Source organism: Leopardus geoffroyi, chromosome C1 (genome assembly GCF_018350155.1).
Source record: "Leopardus geoffroyi isolate Oge1 chromosome C1, O.geoffroyi_Oge1_pat1.0, whole genome shotgun sequence".
Taxonomy (NCBI): domain Eukaryota; kingdom Metazoa; phylum Chordata; class Mammalia; order Carnivora; family Felidae; genus Leopardus; species Leopardus geoffroyi.
Genome location: NC_059328.1, coordinates 24526329 through 24551823, shown reverse-complemented (window position 1 = coordinate 24551823; position 25495 = coordinate 24526329). Strand labels below are relative to the sequence as shown.

General features: G+C 48.2%; 1 protein-coding gene across 3 annotated transcripts; it reads left to right on the top strand.

Moving 5' to 3' along the window:
* Positions 1-602: 602 nt before the first annotated feature.
* BSDC1 (BSD domain containing 1) lies at positions 603-25381 on the top strand. 3 transcript variants are annotated; one of them, XM_045476520.1, is made up of 11 exons: positions 603-634; positions 1213-1273; positions 6111-6227; positions 9313-9480; positions 10479-10533; positions 13351-13466; positions 13897-13965; positions 14127-14205; positions 15504-15983; positions 22291-22394; positions 23835-25381. In XM_045476520.1, coding segments are annotated over exons 1-11 (1284 nt in total). In that variant the 5' UTR covers positions 603-632; the 3' UTR covers positions 23868-25381. The 3 variants fall into 3 exon arrangements, with proteins under 3 accessions (XP_045332476.1, XP_045332475.1, XP_045332477.1); XM_045476519.1 differs by lacking the exon at positions 603-634 and adding an exon at positions 898-946; XM_045476521.1 differs by lacking the exons at positions 603-634; positions 13897-13965 and adding an exon at positions 898-946.
* The last annotated feature ends 114 nt before the right edge of the window (positions 25382-25495 follow it).

The window sequence follows — 25495 nt, the reverse complement described above, 5'->3', positions numbered from 1 at the left end:
GTGGGCAAGTCTTATAGGAGTTTTGCTGTAAAGGGAATTAGGGAATGGGTGTCGGGTCAAGAGAGGGTTGATATTTATTTCCATGCTTTTAATGTGGGAGAAATACCATGTATGACGACAGGAACAATCATGTAAAGAGAAAAAACGGAATGGCTGGTGGGGGAATTACTAAAGCTACGCCCCTAAACAGACAAGAGGTCATGGGATTTGACAGGTAGCAGATCCAGAAAGTTTGTCTCCGTCCCCCTTTCACAAGTCAATCCACATTCAGCTCCAGTTCAAAAAGTTCTGATTTGGGCTATCAAAAGTTGAGGTAGGTGAATGTGTGTCTATCTCCCTAATATCCTCAGAGCCCCTCGAGAAGCCTCATGGAAGTTAACTGTAATGAAATTTTCTCCACACACCTGCAGACCGTAGCCCAGGGCTCCGCTCTGCGCTTGTTGGATTAGCCCGAAGAGACCCCAAGCAGCTGTTACGCGGCTTGTTTCATAAAGGGGGGTGGTCCTAGACCTGAGCTTTAGGGTCCAGACTTTCGAGCTCCAGCCCCGCTCCCTCCCTTTCTCCGCTCCGCTCCCGCGCCTCCGCGGTCCAGCTAGAGGGACGAACGTGGCCCTTAGCAGCCACCGTATCCGATGTACGTTGATTAAAAAGTAGTTGTTGTGGGGGGGTAGGGCTACCGCTGGGGAGTGGACCCTGAGAACCGAACTGAGTGAGGATTGGGCCAAGAGTCCAGAGGCGGAGTTGAAGGGCGAATTGTAGACGGACACTGGACGGAGCTCAAGGAGGCGGGGCCCAGTAGAGGACCGGAGCGGAGATTGGGCTGGGGGCGGTGTCAGCGCGAGGATTGGGCCGAGCGCTCCGGGGCGGTGCTTGAGGGGGCGGTGCCGTGTCGGAAGTCAGAGGTCAGTAAATAGTGGTGATGTCATGCGGGCAAGATGGCGGAAGGGTGAGCCCGTCATCCTGCTCTCTGGCGTTGGGGCCTGAATTCTCTGAGGGCCGGGGTGCTGGGCCAGGGTCCCCGTGGGGAGCAGGAGGCCAGCGCGCGAGTGGACGGAACTGAAAAGGCGGGGTGGAGTCGCAGTGTGAGGGGGGTGGGGAAGCGGTCTGCCAAGTCTCGGCCCGCGGACCACATCTCAGGGGGAAACTGAGACCCGATCGTTGCGCGGGCAAGAGTCGCACCGCAGGGCCGCCAGATGTGTCTGTCTTCCACAGGGAGGACGTGGGATGGTGGCGGAGCTGGCTGCAGCAGAGCTACCAGGCAGTCAAGGAGAAGGTAAGCCGGGCCGGCGCCCTTCCTCCGGCAGGGCCTCGCTCCGCCTCACTGCAACCAGGTCCGAGCGGCCCCGCCCGACCTACGCGGGCGCCAGGCCTTCGAGATGAGGCCCACCGAGCTCTACTGTTATACCTTATCGGTGTAAGGGAGGACTGACCCCGACTCAGGCCAGTGTGACAGTCGCCACGGTGAAATACATGTTGGTTTAAAGGCTGGCGCGACCCTTTTGTAGGAATCCATAGGAAGAGCAGTTTATTCCAGCTCAGGAAATTCACAGCTTCGTAGAAGAGAGAACATTTGATCTAGGCCCTGAAGAAGAACTCTGGCGATAGAAACTTACTGCTCTAGTCATTCGGGTATTAGAATGGCACAGCCAGCACTCTCTGACAGGTCCTGAGGATAAGCTGCAATCCTGGGCCTCACGAAGCTCAGTCTAGCAGGGAGGCAGCAATCCCTGTGGGATGAGTGAGGCTCTGCTCTACCAATGGACAATGCTGTTGTGTGTTTCTGTTCCCTTCCGTGCTAGTTTGTCAAAGCGGGCCCCAGTGAATTGTGGAAAAAAGTTAATTACCGTTTACCTCAGGGAATTGGGGTGAGTCCTGCTTCAGGGCAGACTCCGGGAGGCTTCTGATCTCGGTTAAATCAGTCCTCTACTCTGGGAGCATTTTAATACCTCCTTTAGCCTATGCAGTCCTGGACAGCCTCTCAGCTACAGCCTAGCAAATCTAAGAATGCCCTGAGTTGTTTACGTTGTTGATAAGCACGAGGAGAATTTCACAAGGAAGTTTAATTGAAGAGACCTCAAAGAAGGTCACTTCCATTGAGCGATCTCTTGGAAGGAGAGTCTGATGTTCATTCAGCAGGTGTGCGAGGGGCTCCTGTGTGTTTCTCTCAAGGCTGGTCTTACCATAACTCATGAAAAATAGATAGTTGGTTAGCTTTCCATCTTCGTTCTTGGGGAACTCCCAGTTTGAAGCAGGGGTGTGGACGTTGTTTCTGCCTTTGACAGTTACCCCATTCAGAAAGAGGACTTAATCTCCCTTTCAGCTGCTTACTGTTAGACCAAGTTGAGCAAGTTATTTAACCTTGCTCAGTTCCTCATCTGCAAAATGGGAGTACTGATTATACCTACCTGATAGTATTGTAAGGATTGAGTGATAATGTGTAAAGCACCGAGGACAATGCTTATTACACAGTAAGTAGTATATAAGCTGGAGTTATTTTTATTAAGTCCTGAAGAGGGTGATGGGGAAATCCCTTAAACACCACCCATCCATTTTTACCTCCATTTTTTTTTTTTTTTTCTTGGTCTTGCAGTGCTTTCCTGGCCTTGCCTCCTTCCCCCTTCCCATCCTGGCTCCACCTGGACCACTCAATTCCCAGGACCCTCAGTTCCCTTGCACCCCTTAGCGTACTGCCTTAGAGACAAGTTTGAGATGGTGGTATAATCTACCTTCCTGTGCACCTTACCTCATCCTATAGTGTACGTGTGTGCTTGCATTTACCCACAGACAGTGATAGAGAAAGTCATATTGCTCTTTGGCCCAACCACAGATTCACCAACCTTACTCAGGCCTGAGCAACACCCAGCAAGCTTTTCCAGTCTCTGATATGCTTTTCTTCCCCCTTGCCTTCAGAAACTTTCCCCAAACCTAACTCTTCCTCAAGTCCACTGTTCAACTGCTTCTTCTTTTACCTCTGGGAGACAACCTCCTCTCCTACTGTTTATAATTTGAGATCAACAGCATGATCTCTCATGACTCCGTCCCCATCCCTGCAGCTACCACATACAAGCTTATCTGTAAACACACTCAGCTTCACCTACCGCTTGCCAAATCCAGTGGGTGGTTTTCAGCCCTTATCTTCCTGGACCTTTCTGCCGCATTTGACACTAGTGATCACTCCCTCTTTCTTGAAACTCTACTCCTTTGGCTTTGTGGCATGCTTCTCTCTCAATTCTCCACATCTCGAGGCTTTTCTTTCCCGACTGTCTCATGACTTTCCCTTCCTGCGCCTTAAAAGTGTAGTGTTTGAGGGGACTTGTCTTCCGCTCACTGCTCTGTTCACTCTACAAACGCTTCCTGGGTGACCTCCTCCATTTCCATGATGGAGTGACTCCTAGTCCTTTACTCTGAACTTTAGTGTTTGAGAATAGCTGCTGATGGACAACTATCCAGATACACCACACATTCTACAGGACCGAAATCATTGTCATCACCCTCCCTCTAAGCGGGCTTCCCCTTTGGCATTTTCTCCCTCAGCTGGCAGCCCTGCATCCACCCAGGCACCTAGTTTAGCAGCCAGTGGCCCTTCCTTGACTCTTTTTTGCCCTCAGTCAACACAATCACCAAATCTACCTTTTTTGACTAATATTTCTTGAACCAGTCCCATCCTTTCATCCTGACCAGCACTGTCCTTATTCATATTCTGTTTTCTTTTCCGGACTATTGCAGCAGCAGCCTCCTGACTGGTTTTCCTCTGTCTTCTACTCTTGTCACTTTTGGACCCGTCCATGGCACTCCATGCCAGTGACTGGAGTGACCTGTGAAAAAGGCAAAGCTCATCATGTCCCACCTCCTTCAAACCCTTGGTGGCTCCCCATTACCTTCAGGGCTGACCAGGCCCTCCATAGTTGCCCCTGGCAACCTCTCCAGCTTTATTCCAAACCAGTTTTGCTTTACCTTTTATGTTCGTTAGGACTGAAATGCACATGGGCTTCGGTAAGCCCTATGCCCTACTATGCCCCAGGCAGGCTTCCTTTGCTGATTCCCTTTAGGGCTCAGTCCAGGCTTCCCTTCACCAAGTCTTTCCAACTTCCTGATAATACACTGGTCACCACTCTGCCCTTGTGTATCAACACTGTTATATGAACATTTTGCCAGGAGACTACGATCTTCTTGAGGGCAGGCACCATGTCTGTTCATATTTGTCCCCTCAGAGCTCACAGTCTAGTGACAGCCATTTATCAAATAATCATGCTAATGGTTATTTAATTAAAATTGCTCTGGTACATGTAAACTTAACAAGCAAATTTAAGCACCTGCTCTATGCCGCGTTCTGTGTCACATACTGGGAAAGCATCAGTGAACAAAAAACACGGGTTCTGTGCTCAGGGAACTCAGTTTATCCAGGAAGCTAGACTTGGGACGGGTAATCATAATCTATAGTATGACAAACGTTAGAGAACATTCAGGTGCCCTGGGAACATGAAGCAGGGACCCAACCTAATCTGAGGTGGCATCAGGGAAGCTTCTCCGGGGAAGTGACATTTAAGCGTAGATCTGAAGGAGAAACCAGAATTAACCAGTTGAAGGGGTTTATTTGTTGTGTTTTTTTCACTTATTTGTTTGGAAGAGTTAGAACCATATGTTCTAATACCATGAAGGTAAGGAAGATGCTAGAGCATCTGAGAAACTTGCAGAAAGCCAACTAGAGCTCAGTGAGAAACACAGTGGTAGAGGATGAGGGCCAGAGATGAGATTATATGGGCCTTGTAAGTGAAGGGAAAGATGGTATACTTGCTCATAGGATACTGTGGGCACTGTAGAATGTAAAGCAGGGGCAACCTGGTCTGCTCTGACTTCCAAAGCTCCCAGCAGTGTCACAAGGAGAAGGCAGTAGAGGTATCTGATACAACCTGCGAGGAGTCCGTTCGACAGAGCAGGCTGGCCTGGACCAGGATGGAGAATGGCAGAGTGGATGGAGATAGAGAATAAATGGCCCCTCCACTCCAATTACAGAGTCCTGAGTCTGAAATGGAGACATGATTCCCACTCCCAGAGAAGCTTCTTGCTGATAGATGAGACTACCCCCATTTCATCCCAGGCTGATGAAAACTAGAAAAAAGTCACCAGAACCCTCAAAAATGAAAAAAAAAAAAAAAATTTTTTTTCAGGTGACTCTGCATGTGCAAAATGAGGGGGCTTGCCAGGGGAGCACAGAGGTAGTTTGGGAAGGCACCCCCAGAGTGGGTAAGGATGAAACAAAGCAGGGCAAGACTCAGACCAGGGCTGAGGGCCTGCTCTCTCAAACCTGGTCTGAGTGCAGGGTGAGCAGCAGGTCGGTCTGACAGAAGCAAATATTCATTCTGCCCGAAGGATCTCTATGGATGAATAGAACCCTAGAATGGTAGAAGCAAGACTTGGGAGGCAATCCAATCCAGTATTTCTCTCAACACCCCCTTTGTGGAATGTAAAAACCACACACCTTTTTTCTGGTATTAAATTGCCAAGAATCGCTCATAAACGCTTTCTCAACTATTACTGTCACTAGTACAACATGTTTATTTAGTTTTTCAGACAAATAATTTCACATACTGCCTCATATTTCAACTGAACTTCCCTGTAATAAAAAATAAATAAAAATAGAAACACTGTCCCTTGATAAAAAAAAAATCACACACCTTTTCTTCAGGTTACTTGAAATTTGAAACAAATGTCATGACTTAAAGGATTTCAGAGCAATGCATCGGAGTCTGTTTCGTTTCCGGACTGTGTGCACCCCCTTCCCCAGTCTGCTCTTGAACCACCGATTTAGTGTACCTCCCTCAGGAGAAAACTGAAACTAGATGAGAGTTACTTGTGGCCACAGAGCTTATAAAGGTCAGGGCTGAGTCTCATCCCGATTCTCAGAGCTGCAGGGAGTCCCTCTGTACTCTCTGCTGTTCGGTAATCCCAGGTCATGGGATTGGGACAGGCAATCATTGTTTCTGTGCTGAGGCTTCCCATGTCACTTGAGGTTTCCATGTGTCTGTCTGGGATAGAAGCAGCCCCGGGAACAGGAACAAAGGGTAGTGGAGCCAGCTGGCTCTGTCATCCCTCTCTTGTCTTCCCCGTAGTCCTCCGAAGCCTTGGAGTTCATGAAGCGAGACCTGACAGAGTTCACCCAGGTGGTCCAGCATGACACGGCCTGCACCATTGCAGCCACAGCCAGTGTGGTCAAGGAGAAGCTAGCTGTGAGTACTCCCTTCACGCTCTGACTGTCCTTCTCAGCCTGATACCCCAACCTTTCTACTATTAAGTGATTGTTTTTCCCCCATAGGCTCCCGCTTTGAAAGAATTATGTCTGTCAAGCAAACAAGCTATATAGAATAAGTATTCATAAGCTCTCCCATTTCTGTATTGTTTTAGCAAATGTTTTCCTTCTGGCAAAGTCATTCACTGTAGACAGTTTAGAAAATACACGTAAGTAAAAGAAAAAGAAAGACCTAGTTCCATCTCCCAGAGGTAACGACTGTTAATATTTGGGGAGTATGTTCCTCGTTCTTTTTCACTTTGTCCACTTTCTTTTTCAAAACTGGAATCAACTGAATATCACGGTTTATAACCTACTTTCTGGCTTAATCATTGCAAACCTCATTCTCCAGCATCATAAATGGCTTGTTATTTTGTTCTGTAGGTTTAATCAGTTCCTAGTTTCCTATTTCATTTTTTTCTGGTACTGGATAAACAGAGCTACAGTAAACATTCTGATTGCTAAATCTTTGGCCTTCATATTTTCTTTATAATAAAATACTAGAAGGGATCATACGGTGAGTACAGTTGTAGGCCTTTTAATATTTATTGCAAAACTACCCTCCAGAAAGGTGGTGCCAAGTTCTATTCTTACGGGCCCTGTTTTTATTAATCAAAGATGTGTGGCAGAATCTTCTTGTGAGATAGGATTTAGATTCTAAAGTGAGTGTGAAAAGTGAAAATAGTGTATGGTTGGCTATCCCTGCAAAGCTCAAGCTTCTGATGAAGTATAATATATAGGTTTTGCATGAACAGTTTCTCCTTTAGTATTGGGGAAATTGCACTTTCTTCATCTGATCTCCAGCTGAATCAGTTGCCTTGAGATTAGAAGCCATGTTATGAAAAACATGTTTTGGAGTTCTTTTAGCCAACCTTAATTTTGTTGACTCCTCTTGTAAAATACTGTCTGCAGGCTAATCACAGCTACTCATGAGCATGAGCAGGAGTGACAGATAGTAATCCTGCTGAACTGCTAGGGTCCAGCCAGCAGCAGAGACACCACTCATTTTTTCCGTTTATTTATTCCTTTTTAAAATTTTATTTTTATTTTTTTTTTAAGTTTACTTTGAAAGAGAGAGAGCACAAGTGAGGGAGGAACAGAGAGAGAGAATCCCAAGCAGGCTCTGCACTGTCAGCACAGAACTCAATGTGGGGCTTGAACTCACAAACTGTGAGATCGTGACCTGAGCTGAAATCAAGAGTTGGACGCTTAACTGACTGAGCCGCCCCAGCGCCTCTTTTTCTTTTCTTTCCTTTCCTTTTCTTTTCTTTTCTTTTCTTTTCTCTTTCTTTGTTTCTTTCTTTTCTTTCTCTCTTTCTTTCTCTTTCTTTTCTTTCTCTCTTTCTTTCTCTTTCTTTTCTTTCTCTCTTTCTTTCTCTCTTTCTTTTCTTTCTCTCTCTCTCTCTTTCTCTCTCTCTCTCTCTTTCTTTCTCTCTCTCTTTCTTTCTTTCTTTCTTTAGTGTTTATTTATTTATTTATTTATTTATTTTTTAATTTTTTTTTTCAACGTTTATTTATTTTTGGGACAGAGAGAGACAGAGCATGAACGGGGGAAGGGCAGGGAAAGAGGGAGACACAGAATCGGAAGCAGGCTCCAGGCTCTGAGCCATCAGCCCAGAGCCTGATGCAGGGCTCGAACTCACGGACTGTGAGATCGTGACCCGGGTGAAGTCGGACGCTTAACCGACTGAGCCACCTAGGCGCCCCTTATTTATTTATTTTTGAGAGAGACACCCAGCAAGCAGGGGAGGGGCAGAGAGAGAGTGGGAGAGAGAGAATCTCAACTAGGCTCCTCACTGTCAGTTCAGAGCCTGATGTGGGGCTCCATCTCAGGAACCGTGACATCATGACCTGAGCCAAAATCAACAGTCGGTTGCTTAACCAACTCAGCCACCCAGGTGGCTATTTATTCCTTTTTTTTTTCATTTGACAAATATGATTGTATATCTGTGCTAGCATGTGCCAGGCATGCTGATAGATTCCGGGTGTAAAATGCTTGGATAGCCTAATCAGGAGTAAATGCTATGGTTTCCATGAGGTTTTTAGAGCCTGGCCCTGTCAGCATCCTATTTCTGCTTGTTCAAGGATATCCCGGCCAGTGTGGCTCAAGCTTGGTGTCCCACTTGCCCCTTCTAGACAATGCATACGTTGGCCCTCAGCTGGTCCCAGGTTTGCGTCTAGGCAAGGATACGTGTTCTCATCCTGCCCATGTATCCCCAGTCTTTCATAGAGAATGTTCTACTTCCTGAGCAACAATGATGATGACATTGTGATATTACAGTACTGCTATTTAGTAGATGTTTGTTTTATGCCAGGCTTGTACATGCCTGATCTTTTTTATTTTTCACAGCAGCCCTCTGAAGGAAGTCTGTTTGTCCTAATTTTACAGATCAGGAAGCTGACTCAGAGGGGGTTAGGTCTCCAAAACTAGTACCTTTCCCACCACTCCACCCACAGGTCCCCTTCCCCACAGAGGGTGTACAGCATGCATCCTATCCTGCCCATTTTTTTAAATGTTTACTTATTTATTTTGAGAGAGAGAACAAGTGAGCATGAGCAGCAGAGGGGCATAGAGAGAGGGAGACAGAGAGTCCCAAGCAGGCTCTTTGCTGTCGGCGCAGAGCCCACCTCAGGACTCAGTCCCACGCACTGAGAGATCGTGACCAGGGTCGGATGCTCAACCAACTGAGCCATCCGAGCATCCCCTCTCCTGCCAGTTTTTGATCAGTATGACTAGCCTTGAAATTTTGATGAAACAGCCAGTCAGGGAGTTCTGCTCCGACTATATAGGCCTACTGGGGTCCTGTTCCACACCCTCTTCTGGTGTCTGGGGACCCTAGCCACTTCTGTCCTTCTCCAACCTCAGAGATGGGGTAAGAGGCCATGAGCACTTCCCTGGTCCCTACACAGGGATGCTTCACCCTTGATGCTTCCTTTGCCCCTGATGCTTTACCCCTCAGTACCCCAAACTCTAACTTGCAGCCTGCTCCTGGGCCACTTGTTTCCTCTTCCGCTTCTCTCTGCAGACTGAAGGCTCCTCGGGGGCAACAGAGAAGATGAAGAAGGGGTTGTCTGACTTCCTAGGGGTGATCTCCGACACCTTCGCTCCCTCACCAGACAAGACCATAGACTGCGATGTCATCACCCTGATGGGCACACCCTCTGGCACAGCTGAGCCCTATGATGGCACCAAGGTATTCATTAGCAGCCTCCCCTGCAGGTGCCTAACAGCACTAGATGCCATCTTCCAATGTGCACTCATAAAAGCAGAATGTGTTCAGGCCAGAAAATAAATATGTGTGTATAACTATACTGGAGAATAGTACTAATCAAGAAGATAATTATCGCTAAATCCATAATCCCATCACTGAAAGAGAACCACTTATTTCTTGTTTGGCTATAACCTTTCATTTCTTTTTGTTTACAAACATTGGTAAAGATAGTTTGAACTCTTTCTCTTTAACAAAAAAAGCACTTTATACATCGAATTTTATAACCTGCTGTAAAAACGCATATAAAAAATATCAGCATCTTTCTTACCATCCTTTTAATTATTTACATTCTTGCAAGTGAGCAGAGCGTAATTATTCCAGTCATTTCTGTAGTGCTGCTCTTGGGGAGTCCTTTCAGCTTTCAGCCTTGATAAGGAATGCTGTACAGGTATGATCTCCCCGTTTGGGTTAAGGCTGATTTCCAGTGGGAATCAACGTATGGGGGGAGGATGTCTTCGGAGCACGTAGATCAACAACTTTTTGCTTTTAATTTGGGGAGATATATTATTTCAAATTTTGCCCATGAATTTGGACTTTATTAGTGTATTTGCACTAATGTTTTTCAGGTTTCACACAATTCAAAAGCATTTTATACATACAAGTTTATAGCCTGCTTACACTGTATCTTAATTCCCCAGGTGGAATACTAGGGGAGACCATTTTTCCGGGAGCCTCAGTTTTTCACTCCCTAGCCCAGTATTCCCCTTTCTAGCCATGGGCAAGCTGACAGATGCCCTGTGGGGTCTGGCAGCCAGCAGGGGAGAGGCTGGGTTGAGGCTGATTTCCAAATGGGAATAAATGTACAGGGGAATGATCAGTCTCTGAGCACCTAAATCAACAACAATGGTAGACTCTGCTGTCAGAGAGGGGGTGCTTTCTCCACCTAGCACTCCAGAAGTTCTGTTCTTTATTTCTTACAGGCTCGCCTCTACAGCCTGCAGTCAGACCCGGCAACCTACTGCAATGAACCAGATGGTGAGGGGGTAGCGGTGAGGGGGAGGCTTGCAGGGAAGGGAGACCATGGGAATCTGGGATGAGCACCCTGTTGGTCTCTACTAGCAGTGGCCCAGCACCTCCTGTGTGGAGAGACCAGAGTGGGACTAGAGTGTACCTTATGTGTGGTAGGATGGGTTGACAGTCCCTTTTCCTCCCTGAACCCAGACTGTGTTCATCTCTGCAGTCTGCTGAGACTTTGCTCCGCTCCCTCATTCTCAGCTCAGGCCCCATCCCAGCCCTGCTGCCCTGCCTGCCTTCTCTTTGGCGCTTGTTTGCCAAGCCCCTCTCATGCAGCAAGCCCCAGGCTGGGAACTGGAGCTCAGAAATTAGTCAAATCCTCACCCCAGTGCAGACCTCCAGGAACCTGCTGTTAGGAAAGAGAGACAGGAAACAACGAATAAAGCAAGGATAGTAGAGGTAGAGTGACTGTTTCCACAGAAAGGTGGGGGCAGTAGGAACCCAGAAGGGAAGCACCCGGTGCAACCTGGGGAACCTAGGATGTGACACTTGTGTTGAGTTTTTAAGGATAAATTAGAAGTAAACTAATTTGGGGGGCGCCTGGCTGGCTTAGTTGGTGGAGGTTGCCACGCTTGATCTCAGGGTTATGAGTTCAAGCCCCACACTGGGCGTGGAGCCTACTTTAAAAAGAAAAACAAGTAGACTAATTTTATTTTTAGCAGTGGGGGAAGGTGTTCAAGCATGGCAGTAGGACATTTTAAGGTCCTGCATTTGAGAAGTCTAGATTAAGGGGTGCATGTGAGGGAGGGATGGCAATGAGAGCTGCTGGTGGGGGCCGGATTGGAAGGGCTTTGGGTGCCAGACTATGCAGTTTGAAGTTTTGTCCTGAAAGGCTCAAAGTAGTGGTTCTTAACTTTTTTTTTAGTCACAAAGGCCTTTTTTTTTTTTTTTTCAACGTTTATTTATTTTTGGGACAGAGAGAGACAGAGCATGAACGGGGGAGGGGCAGAGAGAGAGGGAGACACAGAATCGGAAACAGGCTCCAGGCTCTGAGCCATCAGCCCAGAGCCTGACGCGGGGCTCGAACCCACGGACCGTGAGATTGTGACCTGGCTGAAGTCAGACGCTTAACCAACTGCGCCACCCAGGCGCCCCTAAGGCCTTTAAAAATCTGTTGAAAATGACAGGCCCTCTCTTCACAAAATGTTATTTATTTATTTACTTACTTACTTACTTAGAAAGAGCACAAGCAGGGGAGAGGGGCAGAGGGGGGTGGGGGAGAGAGAGAGAGAGAATCCCAAACAAGTTCTCCATTCAGTGCAGAGCCTGGGCTCGATCCCATGACCCTAACTGAAAGCAAGAGTCGGACGCTCAACCAACTGAGCTGCCCAGGCACCCCTCTCCACAAAATTTTATAATGCCATATGGGAGGTCTTTGACCCTCTGTGAAGCCCATGCTTGGACCCTAGCTTAAAAAGCCCTCCCTACAGGGGAACCTGGCTGGCTCAGTCAGTGAAGCAAATGACTCTTGATCTCACGGTCATGAGTGCGAGCCCCACATTGGGTATAGAGTTTACTTAATAAAAATAATAATAAAAAATTAAAAATAAATAAAAAGCCCTCCCTAGAGAACTACTGAAGGGTTTTGAAGCCTGAGGTGATCAGATTTTGTATTTTGTAAAAGAGCCATCAAGCATAGAGAAAGATAGAAGATGGGCAGACTGGGTAGGAGGCTTGGCAGGAATCCCCATGTCAGAGGTAAGTCCAGAACCCAGGGAGTGGCAGGTGGAATGAAGAATGAGGTGTGGAAGACACCGAGGAGGTGGAACCCAGGGCGATCAGATAAAGGAGGAGTCCAGGACAGCACCCAGGGTTCTGGTGGATAACTAGGTGGGACAGCTTAGGGACGGAAGAAAATGAGCACACGTTGCATTTGCTGCACCCGAGCTGATAGAAGTTTCCAGAGGACACCTGGACCCCTGGCTCTGGAGCCCAGAAGGGTAGCCTGGGCTGCAAAGACAGATTGAGGAGTTGTTGGGGGAGGGAGAGGTTAAAACTTGTGGCTTAGTAGAGGTTATCTTAGGAGAAAACAGAGAATGGGAAGACATAAGGAGAGGAAAAAAGAGGAGCCACTGAAGACTCACATGGAACAACTGGAAAGGTGGGAGGGGAATCATAGAAGACTGAGAAGCCAGAAGAGAAGAGGGCGTCACGAGGACGACAGTGGCTCCCAGGGTCAGAAGCCGGACTGGTCACATGAGAGAGGGCAGAGAAGTAGCCTTTATTTTTGTTTTTTAAGTTTATTTATTTTTGAGAGAGAAAGTGTGTGTGTGCATGCAGGAGTGGGGAGGAAAGAGGGAGAGAAGAAATCTCAAGCAGCCCCATGCTATCAGCATGGAGCCTGACGGGGCTAAATCCCACAAACTGTGAGGTCATGACCTGAACCAAAATCAAGAGTCAGACGTTCAACTGACTGAGCCAGCCAGGTGCCCCAGGAAGTAGCCTTTAGACTGGCAACATGGGGGTCCCTGGGGACCTGAGAACAGTTTCGGAGAGGAGGGCGTTCAGTAGCCAAGTGCAATGGGCTAAAAAGCAAGCAGCATGAGAACATGCAGATAGTAGCCTGTTCTAGAGATCACTTAAATGCTATGCCGTGATACCAGTGGGGCCTACCCACTGCTTCACCCTTCCCGACCCCCCACCTTTGGCCAAATGGCTTTGAAAAAAAACCTTAAGCTTTCCTCACTGTCCATGTCCAGGCTTAGATATGTTTTCTGTAGGCCCGGTGTTCTTTCTCCAGACCCAAAAAACTGACCATCAGTGTCTGTCCCTCTGCAGGGCCCCCGGAATTGTTTGACGCCTGGCTTTCCCAGTTCTGCTTGGAGGAGAAGAAGGGGGAGATCTCAGAGCTCCTTGTAGGCAGCCCCTCCATCCGGGCCCTCTACACCAAGATGGTGAGGGCCCAGCTGGCAGGACTTTACCCAGCTTCAGCTTGAGGTGTCAGGAGGTGGGAGGCACATATCTAGCTAGAGTCACTGCAGTTACCTGGCCCAGAGAGCAGTCTGAGACCCTCTAGAGCCAGACCAGCCAGGTCCTGAGCCAAGACTCTACATGGGCAAAGCTGATTCGCCAGGCTTCTGGCAATCAGGGGAAAAATGGAAGGGCCAGCAAAACCTGATGGGAATTCTTTTCTCTCTCCTTGGCCAAGCTAGGCCAGGAAAGTGGGTCTGGGGATGGAAGGGTGTTAAGTGCTCTGAGGAAAACCGCTCAGCCACGGAGCCACATCTGAAATCCAGAGCAGCTGGGAGCAGGTTGATAAGGCTGGGGACACAGACCGTGCACAACCACGCCCAAAGTCTCATCTCCACTGTCCCCTCCCTCCAGGTCCCAGCAGCTGTTTCCCATTCAGAATTCTGGCATCGGTATTTCTATAAAGTGCATCAACTAGAGCAGGTATGCTGGCCTGGCCCGGGGAGGTCCACTCAGCCCTTGGGGAAGTAGACTGGATTTTGTTGAGGGAAGAAGGGGCACAAGGTACCAAGAGTTCTGGGGTCAGGGCCAGGGTCTGGGGAGAGTGAGCCCTGACTGCTTCTGGCCATCTCCCCCACACTCAGGAGCAGGCCCGGAGGGATGCCCTGAAGCAACGGGCAGAACAGAGCATCTCCGAAGAGCCTGGCTGGGAGGAGGAAGAAGGTAAGAGATATTGAAAGGTGATGGGCAAGTAACAGGTCCTGTGCTGCCTGTAGGGACCATCTGGCCATCTCTGAACACCGGAGAGATCTGGCATGCAGGGAAGCGTAGGGCATGTATACGGCGCTTGTCCATGCTGAGGATAGGCTGAACTAAAAAGGAAAAGTTTGCCTGGGCTGGCGGAATTCCCGGTTTAGGTAAGGAAATCACATGTGTCAGTAGCAACAGATTCCCCTGCCAGCCTATGGGCCAGCCACTTCACAGTCACCTAGGAGGCTTATCAGAATTCAAGATTCCCTTCCCCCCATTCTAAATGAGACTCTAGGGATGTGGCCAAAGTTGTACTTTAAAAAAATTGGGGGGGGGGGGGGCACCTGGGTGGCTCCGTCAGTTAAACACCGACTTCGGCTCAGGTCATGATCTCACGGTTTGTGAGTTTGAGCCCCGTGTCGGACTCTGTGCTGATAGCTCAGAGCCTGGAGCCTGCTTCAGATTCTGTGTCTCCCTCTCTCTCTGCCCCTTCTCCACTCGTGCCCTCTCTCTCTCCGTCTCTCAAAAATAAATAAACATTAAATTTTTTTTTAAATTTTGATGTTTATTTTTGAGAGAGGGAGAGAACGTGAGTGGGGGAGGGGCAGAGAAGGGGAGGGGACAGAGGATCCAAAGTGGGCTCCATGCTGACAGCAGAGAGCCTGACGCAGGGCTGGAACTCATGAACTGTGAGATCATGACCCTAAGCCGAAGTCAGATTCTTAACAGGCTGAGCCACCCAGGCGCCCCCAAACTTGCATTTTTAACGAGCTCCCCTGGTAATGGTTCGTGCCTAGCCAGGTTTGGGAACCACTCGCTTAAGAGCTCAGCCTCCTCTACCTGGTAGCTCAACTTTGGATAGTATGTTGGAGCCACCTGTATACTATTAACACATTTATTAAGTGGGGGTAAGTTAAAGAAAAGTTCAGTGTCTTGCCCGAGATCATACACTGAGGATAGAGCAGAGCCCAGCCTGAACCCAGAACTGACTGTCAAGTCTTAGCTTTTGAATCTATAATACCGTCTTGGGCTGTGCTGCCAGAAGCTGAGTGTCCACAAGACATATGCTAGGCCTCAGCGTAGGAGAGACTTTGACCAGCAGGCAGTATCTGCAGAGGAACCATGATGGGGAAAGAGTGAGGAAACTGGCACCCTTTAGTCTTGATCGGAGTAAGCTTTGGTGGGAACCTGAGGTCTGTCTTCAGAGAGCTCCAAGGTTGTCTTGGGGCTGACCAGGGTACGTAGCCCTCTTTCCTGTTCTCTCTCAACAGAGGAGCTTGTGAGCGACTCACCCACCTCTGCAAAAGAGGCAAAGGTTCCTGTGGCCAAAACCTCCACATCCCCTGAAGGAGGACCTGGTCCCCTGAGCCCCTGTGAAGAGAATCTGATGACTCCGGCCGAGCCTCCAACAGAGGTGACTCCTTCAGAGAGCAGTGAGAGCATCTCCCCCGTGACCCAGATCGCCAAACCTGCCACTGCAGCTGAGGCACCCGTGTTGCCCAAGGACCTGTCCCAGAAGCTGCTAGAGGCATCTTTGGAGGAACAGGGCCTGGCTGTGGATGTGGGTGAGACTGGACCCCCGCCCCCAGCTCAGTTCAAGCCCCACACCCCTGCTGGCCGCCCCAGTGGCCCAGAGCCTAGGCCTCCAGCCAGAGTAGAGACTCTGAGGGAGGAGGTACTCACAGACTTACGGGTGTTTGAGCTGAACTCGGACAGTGGGAAGTCTACGCCCTCTAACAATGGAAAGAAAGGTAAGTCGAGGCCAAAATCCCAGGGAGCAGGGGGGAGGGGGACAAGCAAGAGTTGTTACCCCATAAGGCAGACTTGTCTCTTTAGGATCCCAGAAGCATTTGTGGTGCCAGTTTCCTCACCCTTTCATTTGTGATACTGATGATGGTGACAGCTGCTATCTGTTGAGTATTTATTACCTTATTTCATCCAAGGTGTACATATGCTCTGAAATAAGAGTGCATCTTACAATCGTTGGGGTCTTAGGTCCAACAGAATAAGGTTTATGCCATGTCCTGGGCTTAGTGTGTTATATTGCATTTAATTTCTCATTTCATCTCACAGCCCAGTCAGGTCGGTATTATTGCCTTCTTTTATGGATGAAGAAAACGAGGCTCAGAAATGTTAAGTAACTTGCTCAAATTCACATGGCCAGGAAGTGGCAGGCCCAGATTCAGGCCCAGGTCTCTGACTCAGAGCCTATGCCCGTAACTACCACACTGTCCGTTTGGACAATTAAGCCTTACCCTGGGTTGGAAATCCCTGTGTCATTGTCAGGGGTCCTCACCCTTTTTGACCTCAGGAAAGTCATTTAGCCTCCCTAAGCTTATCCCATTATTAGGAGCACGAAATCCACGTGTTTTTTAAACACGTACAGTTTTTAAAAGAATTAAACGAATCCTCATGAACTTGCTGTGACCCAGCTTAAGTTTTAAAGCTTTAGTTTCTTATCTATATAGTGAAATTTGAGACTGGAGACTCTGACTTTTTGTCAAAGGGGAACCTCTCTAATTCTGGGAAGGAAAGGACAGTAAGAGCTCTGGGGTTGACTGTTTTGCCACATCCAGAATCCCTCTTTAGAGATAGCTGATTGTCAGCAAGGCCTCTCCTGAAACACACACACAGTACCAGTCAGCCACGAAACTTGCCCAGCAGGTGAGCCCTGGCCTGCTGGTGCTGAGAGACTGGTTTGCTGCAGTGGAAGGGAAACTGGCCCCACCACACCCCTCCCCTTGCTCCCTGATGGAAACCACAGGGTTTCCAGTTTCCAACACAATGCTTTCCTTCTGGCTCTGATTCAGTGAGGTCATCCATTGAGCTCCTACCTACTCTTTATGAGACACTGAGGAGGGAGGGGCAAAAGCTGCAGTCTTTATGATGAAACATGAAGCTGTATGGGGCAGGCTTGATGCCGGAGGAGTTCAGAGAAAGAAGGAAGGCTCCAGGCATCAGCGGTTGGTTTACTGAGGAGACAGGCATTGTATAGGAGAGGTGGAGAGTTGAGGGCAGCTGCGAGGCTCAGGGGCCTACAAAGTCCAGATAGCAGAGGCCATGGGCAGGAGAAGTGGTGAGTAAAGCCCACTTTGCTGTATTATCTCCCAGGAGAGGGAGGAATAAGAAGGGTTAGATGGGTTAACTCAGAAGCAGAACTTAAGAACTTAAAATCTTAGCCAAACTTGGAACGTTGGACTTGGTGCCATAAAGCGGCAGGGCGTGCTGCTCACATTAGATGCCTGACCTGTACGAAGAGCCTCACTTACAGAGGCTAAGGGCTCAGGTTCTGGGGTTTGAACAGTTCTGGGTTCAAATCCCAATCTTGCTCCTAAGCCAGGTGACTTCAGAAAAGTTACTGATCTTCTCTAAGCCCCATTTATTCCTCTACAAATTGGGGGTAATTGTTTCACAATAGGTCTTCAATCAGGGAAGAAATATGAGTAGAGCCCTACTTTGGGGAAATGATGATGATAAAAGGTACTATCTCTGAGCACTTTCTGTATGTCTGTATCACTCTGCTAACACTGGATATGCATATCACTTAGTACTCACAGAAGCCCAAGAGAGGTCTGTGTGATTTCCCACCCCCCTCCCCCTTTTTTTTTACTGGTAGGAAACTTGAGATCAACCACCCACTCACTAAGTATTTAGAAAAGCATGAAAAAGTACTTTGGGAAAGTGGAAGAGTAGGTGAGGGACCCAACAGGTGGTATGGAGTTGCTGGCTGGGTGGTACTAAGGGCCCGTTTGAGATAGCAGTCATGAATTTTAAGAGACACCAGTCAGCACTGGTGTACTTTTGTCCAGCTACAGTCAGTAGCTAGGTGCAGGCACAGAATAGATGGGGAACTGGATTTAACCAGGGTTCAAGTTTAGCCGGGGGAAATCGGTAGAGGAAAAGAAGAAAGTCCACAAGTATATGCAAAAAAGTGATCAGAATTGTGGCTCATGGAATTGGAGCTGGGAAAGGGAAGGAGAGACAGTGAAACAGTTGGATTAAAGAGCCATAGGCTCCAGGGCACCTGGGTGGCTCAGTCGGTTAAGTGTCCGACTTTGGCTCACTCAGGTCATGATCTCATGGCCTGTGAGTTTGAGCCCGATATTGAGCCCCGCATTGGGCTCTGTGCTGACAGCTCAGAGCCTAGAGCCTGCTTCCGATTCTCTGTCTCCCTCTCTCTCTGCCCCTCCCCCCTCACACTGTGTTCCTCTCTCTCCTTCAAAAATAAATATAAAAAAAAATTTATTAAAAAAAAATACTGTAGGCTCCATTGGGAATTGGGCTGTGGGAGAGCAGGGTCAGAAAAATGAGTGGTGGGTTGAAATGGGACAAAATGAGATTACGGGGGAGCTGTGGCATAAGCTCTTCATTGCTCTGCTCGGCTGCCTCTGACACTCGGGGGTTTGCAGGAGGGCTGGGTTATCGCTGCCGAAGACCCACCACAAGCAGTCACTTAGTCGGGAGAAGATGGGGCCTTGGACTGACAGGAGGACAGTGGGAACAGAGTAGAGAGAGTGAATCTTAAAAAGAAATAATGAAGGCTTGGAGAAGGTGAGTGACTCCGTTTTTCTCTTAGGTCTACATCTTAGATGACGTAAGAGAGGCTTGGTCTCTGGGCACAGCAGAGTCTCTTGGGGTAGGCTAGCCACACAGTCTCCCACAGTCCAAGGGCAGTGGGGCGATCGTTGTCCTTGCAGAGCTGCTTCCCACCTGCATTTTGACCCAAGAGCCATTTAATCTAAGAGCCTGGACTTACCCTGCTCAGGTTCCCTCAGTAGGAGGAGGGGAAGGAGAGACTGAGACAGGCCTATGGCCTGCAAACCAGAAGGTGCCCTGGGCTGAAGGCCCTACTTCACCAATGACTGACTTGAGAGTGGCTTTTGCCTCCATTTCTTCTCTGGGGAAGCAGAGATCCAATTAAACAGAAGAAAATGAGCTAGTTAGTAATCACCTGAAAACTCCCCTTTCTTAAAAAAACAACAGACAAACTCCATCAGGAAATCTTAAATTGTTTTGGCATAGCTCAGTTCTCCGCCACAGGCACAGTGTAATGGAGATGTTAGTACTCTTGTGTGAGAGGACAAGATGGTGGGAGGAGGCACATGGCAGAGACAGCCCTGGTTCTCATCTCTGCCACTCAAAGCCTTCATTTCGTCATCTGAAAACTGGGACTGTTAATACCCACCTCAGAGGGTGGGTGTGAGGTGCTCCAAAACTGTAAGCTGGTACTCTGTTTTCCACCCCTGGAAGGACTGCCCTAACATTTAAAGCCTGAAAAAGAGGGCAACCTGAGGTTAGGGAAAGCAGTCATGGCCATGGCCACACCTCTGAAATGAGGTATCAGCCATAACTCACAGGAAGCCAACACTGACAGCCAGCCAGGTGTGTGCCGCCAAAATGTCCTGAAGGCATAGAGAGACTTGGATGCGGAGTCCGAAGAACGTGGTCTTGGTTGCCAGTCTGCCCTGCCTAGCCGTGGGACCATGTGCAAAATTACTGAACTCTGAGACCGTGCCTTTAACGGCCCCCATTTGTTAAATCCCCACTATGTGTATGTGTGTTACATGCACTTCACATTGACACTTCTAATCTTAACACTGTTGGATCTCAAACTGCAGGCCCAGGCCTACAAAGAATCACCCGGGTATCTATTTATAATGCAGAGTTCTGGGCCACCACTTAGACGTTCAGAATCTGAATGAGGGGGAAGGGGAGGCAGGTATCTGCATAATAAGCTCCTCCTGTGGTTCTCTGCAAAGAGGGTGGTTTTATCCTTGTTTTATAAATAGACTGAAGCCCAAAATAACTTACCCAAGACTACACAATAGATAAAAAAAAAAAAAGTAAAGATTCCATCCAGGTCTACAGGGCTCCAGAGACCCAGGATGCTTGTGGCTAGGAAGTGAGAACAGAGCAAGACCCCTTATAAGGAGCACAGGGGCAGGGCTTAGGGGAGGTCTCAGAGCCTGGGTGCCTGGTGAGGAGCAAGCTGTACAAGAAACAAGGACGTGTTTACAGGTCATGCCACTGGGAGATCAGGGACCTACGTTTTTAAAATATGCTTTTAATAGACAAAAAAAGTTACAAGTAGTATGTGTTCATTATAGAAAAAAAAAAAATACCAAGAAAATTACCCCATGACCTCATCACCTAGAGGTAACTATTGTTAGTATTTTTGTGGGTATTTTACACATCTTTTCTCTGTGTACAAGCATCTGTGAGCATATTTTTTTTAATGCTTATTTATTTTTGAGAGAGGGAGAGAGAGCATGAGTGGGGGAGGGGCAGAGGAGAGAGAGAGAGAGGGAGAGAGAGAGAGAGAGAGAGAGAAAGACACAGAATCCGAAGCAGGCTCCAGGTTCTGAGCTGTCAGCACAGAGCCCAATGCAGGGCTCAAACCCACGAACCGCGAGATCATGACCTGAGCTGAAGTCGGATGCTCAACCGAGTCACCCCAGGTGCCCCTTTGAGCATATTTTTTTAATGGACTTATAATACATATACTTTTTTTCTGCATATTCTTTTTTAAAAAAACTCTTTTTGTAGTTTTCTTCTTAGTAATAACCTTCACATGGACATTTTTTTATGTTCCCTCTAAGAAGTCCTACCCAAATAATGAATGTTTAGAGCAGTGACTGCTAACCTTAGCAGGCATCAGAATCACCCAGAGCAGGGATGAGTAGACTTTTTCTGTATAGGGCCAGATCACAAATATTTTAGGCTTTTGGGGCATACAGTCTGTTAGAACTACTCAGCTCTGCTGTTGTAACAGGAAAGCAGCCATAGGCAATATGTAAACAAATGGCAAGGGCTGTGTTCCAAAGCTGAATTTCCAAAAACAGGCAGTAGGCTGGATTTGGTCCATGGGCCGTAGTTTGCCAACCCTGGTTTAGAAAAGGGTCCATGAATATCTGTTGGGTGCAAACTCTGTATTCTAGGCACTGGGCATACCTAAGAAAGGAAAACAAAGATCCCTGCCCTCAGGGAGCTCACATTCTAGTTCCTCTATTATTGACAATAAGCATATTAAGTCTAATGATGTAATATGTTCGAAAGTGATAAATGCAATGGAAAAAAGAATAAAGAGAGCAGAGTGCGGAAGTGGGTTGCAGTTTAAAGTGGCATGGTCAGGGCAGGCCACATTTAGATGGTAGGATTTGAGCAAAGGCGTGAAGGAGGCGAGGAAATTGGCCTGTGGATGTCTGAGGAGAGAGTTCTAAGTACAAGGAACAGCCCATGCAAAGGCCCTAAAGCAGGAATGTGTCTGGTGTGTTTCAGGAGTAGCGAGGTCAGTGTAGGTAGCATGGAGTGAGTGAAGAGGAAGAGGTTCATTGTTTATGTCTTCTAGAAGATTTCTGTGGCTCCTGGGAGCCTCTGGGCCAAAATGCTTCTTCACTATTTAGTAACTTACTTTTCCTTACTTAATAGTTTTAGATTATTTTGCCATGCATGTAAGTGGTCTATAGCCTAACATTTAAAAGCCACATAATGTTCCATCATGTGACTATACCATTTATTTACTTTTGTAATTCCCTATCAGTGGACTCTCAGGTTTGTTTATTTATTTATTTATTTATTTATTTATTTATTTATTTATTTTAAATGTTTTTATTTATTTTTGAGAGAGAGAGAGAGCATGAGTGGGGAAGGGGCAGAAAGAGAGAGACAGGGAGACACAGAATCAGAAGCAGGCTGCAGGCTCTGAGATGTCAGCACAGAGCCTGATGCCGGGCTCGAACCCGCAAACCGTGAGATCATGACCCAAGCCGAAGGCGGACGCTTAACCGACTGAGCCACCCAGGTGCCCCAGGTTTTTTTTAATTTTCATCACTATAACCGCACTACAGTGAACATCCCTTTGGCTAAATCTTTTACTGAATCCAAGATTTTTCCTTAGAATGGATTCCTAAAAGTGGAATCACTGAGCCAGAGTGACAACAGAATGTGAGAGCTTTGATGTATATTTGCCAGGCCCTTTTGAAGAGTGCCATAACCCCCAGCTACAACCTGCTCATACATACCCCTTCCTACCTTTGACACTGTGGATCATGGTTCCAGGCTCAAGCACGGACATCAGTGAGGACTGGGAGAAGGACTTTGACTTGGACATGACTGAAGAAGAAGTACAGATGGCACTCTCCAAAGTGGATGCCTCTGGGGAGGTGAGTGGGCCTGGCTGGCCACAGGAAAGCAAGCCCAATGATCCCAGTGTTTGAGGACTCCTCCCATCAAGTCCAACTGTCCCCTCAGGATGGATCCCTGTTCCTGAGATGGCAGCTTCAGGCCCTGAATGGTTTCCGTCAGCAGGCTCTGTTTCCCCTCAGTTCCAGGGTAGATGGTGAGAGAGTACCTGACATTAGCTCTGCATCAGAGTCACCTGAGGAACTACTAAAAAATGTAGACTCCAAACCCTGCCCCAGATCTTCTGATTCATGGTTCCCAGGGATGGGACCTGAACAGATAGATTCCTGGCCTTGGAGACAAAAGATAGTGTGATCTAGGGCGAGTCACTTAACCTGAGCCTCTGTTTTCCCATCGAAAACAGAATTGATCTTAGAAGCACATAAGCTGTGAGAGGTAATGCATGTAGACATGTTAGGCATCGTGCCTGGGACATGCGAGCTCTCAGTGAATGTTACTGAAGCCACCACAAAACCCAGTCCAGTTAGAAGCTCAGAGGCCTTATTACTCTAACTCTTCATTACCTGCCAAAATCAAGAAGGAGTCATTTTTGAATGAAAGGCAGGGAAAAAAGCTCTCACAGCTAAGTGGCAAGAGTGAGGCTCCAGCCCAGACATATAACATTCAAGTCAGTGTTACTCCCACTGTTACACAAGAATCACATGATTTCTTCTATCATGTAGCTCATAAACCTGCTGTAAAGAGGGAAACAGATTAGAAAGATAGGCAGGGCCTCGTTTTTCATATGGGAAAACTGAAGCCTGGGGAGAGGTAGAGACCTACCCATGAGTACTTTGCTTCTATGACCTCACTATACCCAGGGTAGAGAAGGCCCATGATCCCCTATCATGTCACAGGGGCTTAATGCCTTCTGGGTCTTTGCGACCCTCTGTAAAACCTGGCCACCATATACCCAGGCAGTCATTCTACAACCCATCATACCGGGGGTCACCTGACAGCAGGCCGATAGAAAGTTCCCTGGAGAGACTTCAGTTGAAGTTAGGGCACTGGAGCCCCTGATGAAGACCCTGTGAGCACCTGCAGTACAGTGCCACCTTGCTTCTGATCACAGGGCTACTCTCAAGTTTGGTTGGTTCCTGGAAGCAGGATGTCCCCTCCCAGTGTCCAGTGTTGGCTGATGGAAGCATTTCCTTTGGGCCTGGAATGATCAGAGCAGCAGCCCCACCACTCGGACACAGGGCAGCTCTGCTCCCAGACGTGTTCCTTAAGACAGTGGTTCACTCTCCTAGGGGGCAAGGTGTGGCCCAAGGGGTGGGAGGGCGGGGTGTGCAGGGAGTTGGGGGAGGATGTTTAGGGGAGGGCTGTCTGGAAATGGGGGCAGCAAGGGGAGGCTGGGTCCGGGCTTGACTCAGAGGAGTAAATATGTGTTTGTGCTCTCCGTTATCCCCTCCTGTCCGCAGCTGGAAGATGTAGAGTGGGAGGACTGGGAATGAGGGGCCAGAGCGCGCAGCTCCCCCGCCCACAGAACCTCCCACCCCCTCGCTCACCTCAGCCCAGCCCTGGAAGACACTGACTGAGAATGTCCCCCCAATGGCTTCTGTCAACCAGACCTCTGGGTGGCTCTTCACTGGTCTTTTGGGCCTCTGCTCACATCTGGGAAGGGGCTCACTAAATCCAAACCAGGAACTCTGACTTGTGCCAACCATAGGATGACTCAAAGGGGAGGAGCCCTACCCCCCTCACCAGAAGAGCCTACATTTCTCTGCTGAACACCCACTGTTCTTGGGGACTCTTGCTGGGAAGTCCCAAGGGGTAACTCTAGCCCTTCTATCTGTGCAGGACCTAAGCACCAGTCTCTTGGAGGAAGCTGAGAGAACATTCTGTCCACCCAAAAGTAGGCAAGGAGGGCCATCCCACCTGTCCTAGCTAGACAGGGATGGCAAGCACATTTTGGTTCCTATCCCAGTGAGTGAGAGGCATTCGTCTCTGGGAAATTTGCCTCTCTTGGGAATCTCCCCTTCCCAGGCATTTTCCATTCCCAGAAAGGTTCCTTGTGGTTCCAAATCTAGAGACCAAACCCCAAGTTCCCACCTCTTCCCTTTCGTCCAGCCCAGGCTGGTATGTCCCCAATGCCTCTCCCAGGGCTTCTTCATGTCAGATGCACCCAAGTCCTTAGCCCAGCTGTGCCACCTGCAAGAGTCTGCTCTTGCATTTCTCCCCTCCCCAAGAAGGGAGGGGGTCACTTCAGGCCCTTCTGTGCATTGCCTGGCGGGATACCTTGTCCAACCAGCTACCCACCTCGACCCCCCTGTAGCTTAGGACACAAGCCAGCTACCGGCGGTACAGAGCAGCGATCAAAGCTGAGTCCTTACAACTCTGGTAAGCCCAACTTCTCCACCTCAGCCCTTCTGCTGCTTGAAGGGATATGCTGGGGGTGAACTTCTTGAGACTCTTATCAGGCTTCTGCAAAAGCTCTTCTTCCTGAAGACAGACCCGGTCTTTGTGGCTCTCACCCTTCACTCTGGTAAAGCTATTCCTCTCTTGGAGGACTGAGGGGCTGCAGGAATCCCTGGAGACCCTGGTGCTTCATGATGCTGCTCTGGTGATTCTTGTACATAATCTGGTGTGTTCACCAATGATTTAAAGGGATTATGGTCAGGTACGCCAAGAGAGTGGTGGTCAGTTCCACTTGAAACCTTCAGTGAGGGGGGTGGGATGGAGAGAATCTTTTTTTTTTTTTTTTTTTTTTGATGGGATGGGGTTTTTCTCTTTGTAATTATTTCTTTAGTTTAATTAACTTTTTGGTTGTTTGTGCAATATTATATATTTTAAATTATAATGCATCTCCCCAGAGTATTTTGTAGCCAGGGAAAGAAAAAAGGAAAACAAAACAAAAAAAAAGATTCTAACAGCTGTTAGTTTTGTAATTAAAAAAGAAAGAAAAAAGAACTTTGTCCTGAACCTTTTCCAGACTTGCCGTTAACAGCATTAAAGAGATTCAACAGAAGCTGGAAGGTGTCTGGGGGTCCGTTCTTGTCCCCAACAGCAGTTGCCCTGGAGCCGGGGCGGGATGAACACAGTGCATAGGGTGGCTTTCTGCTTGGACCCGGGGAAGGGGCAG

Excerpts from the sequence above, each read along its gene's own strand:
- BSDC1 (XM_045476519.1), top strand. Across the intron at positions 1,274-6,110 it reads ACCAGGCAGTCAAGGAGAAG|TCCTCCGAAGCCTTGGAGTT; the intron begins GTAAGCCGGGCC and ends TCTTCCCCGTAG. Across the intron at positions 6,228-9,312 it reads TGGTCAAGGAGAAGCTAGCT|ACTGAAGGCTCCTCGGGGGC; the intron begins GTGAGTACTCCC and ends TTCTCTCTGCAG.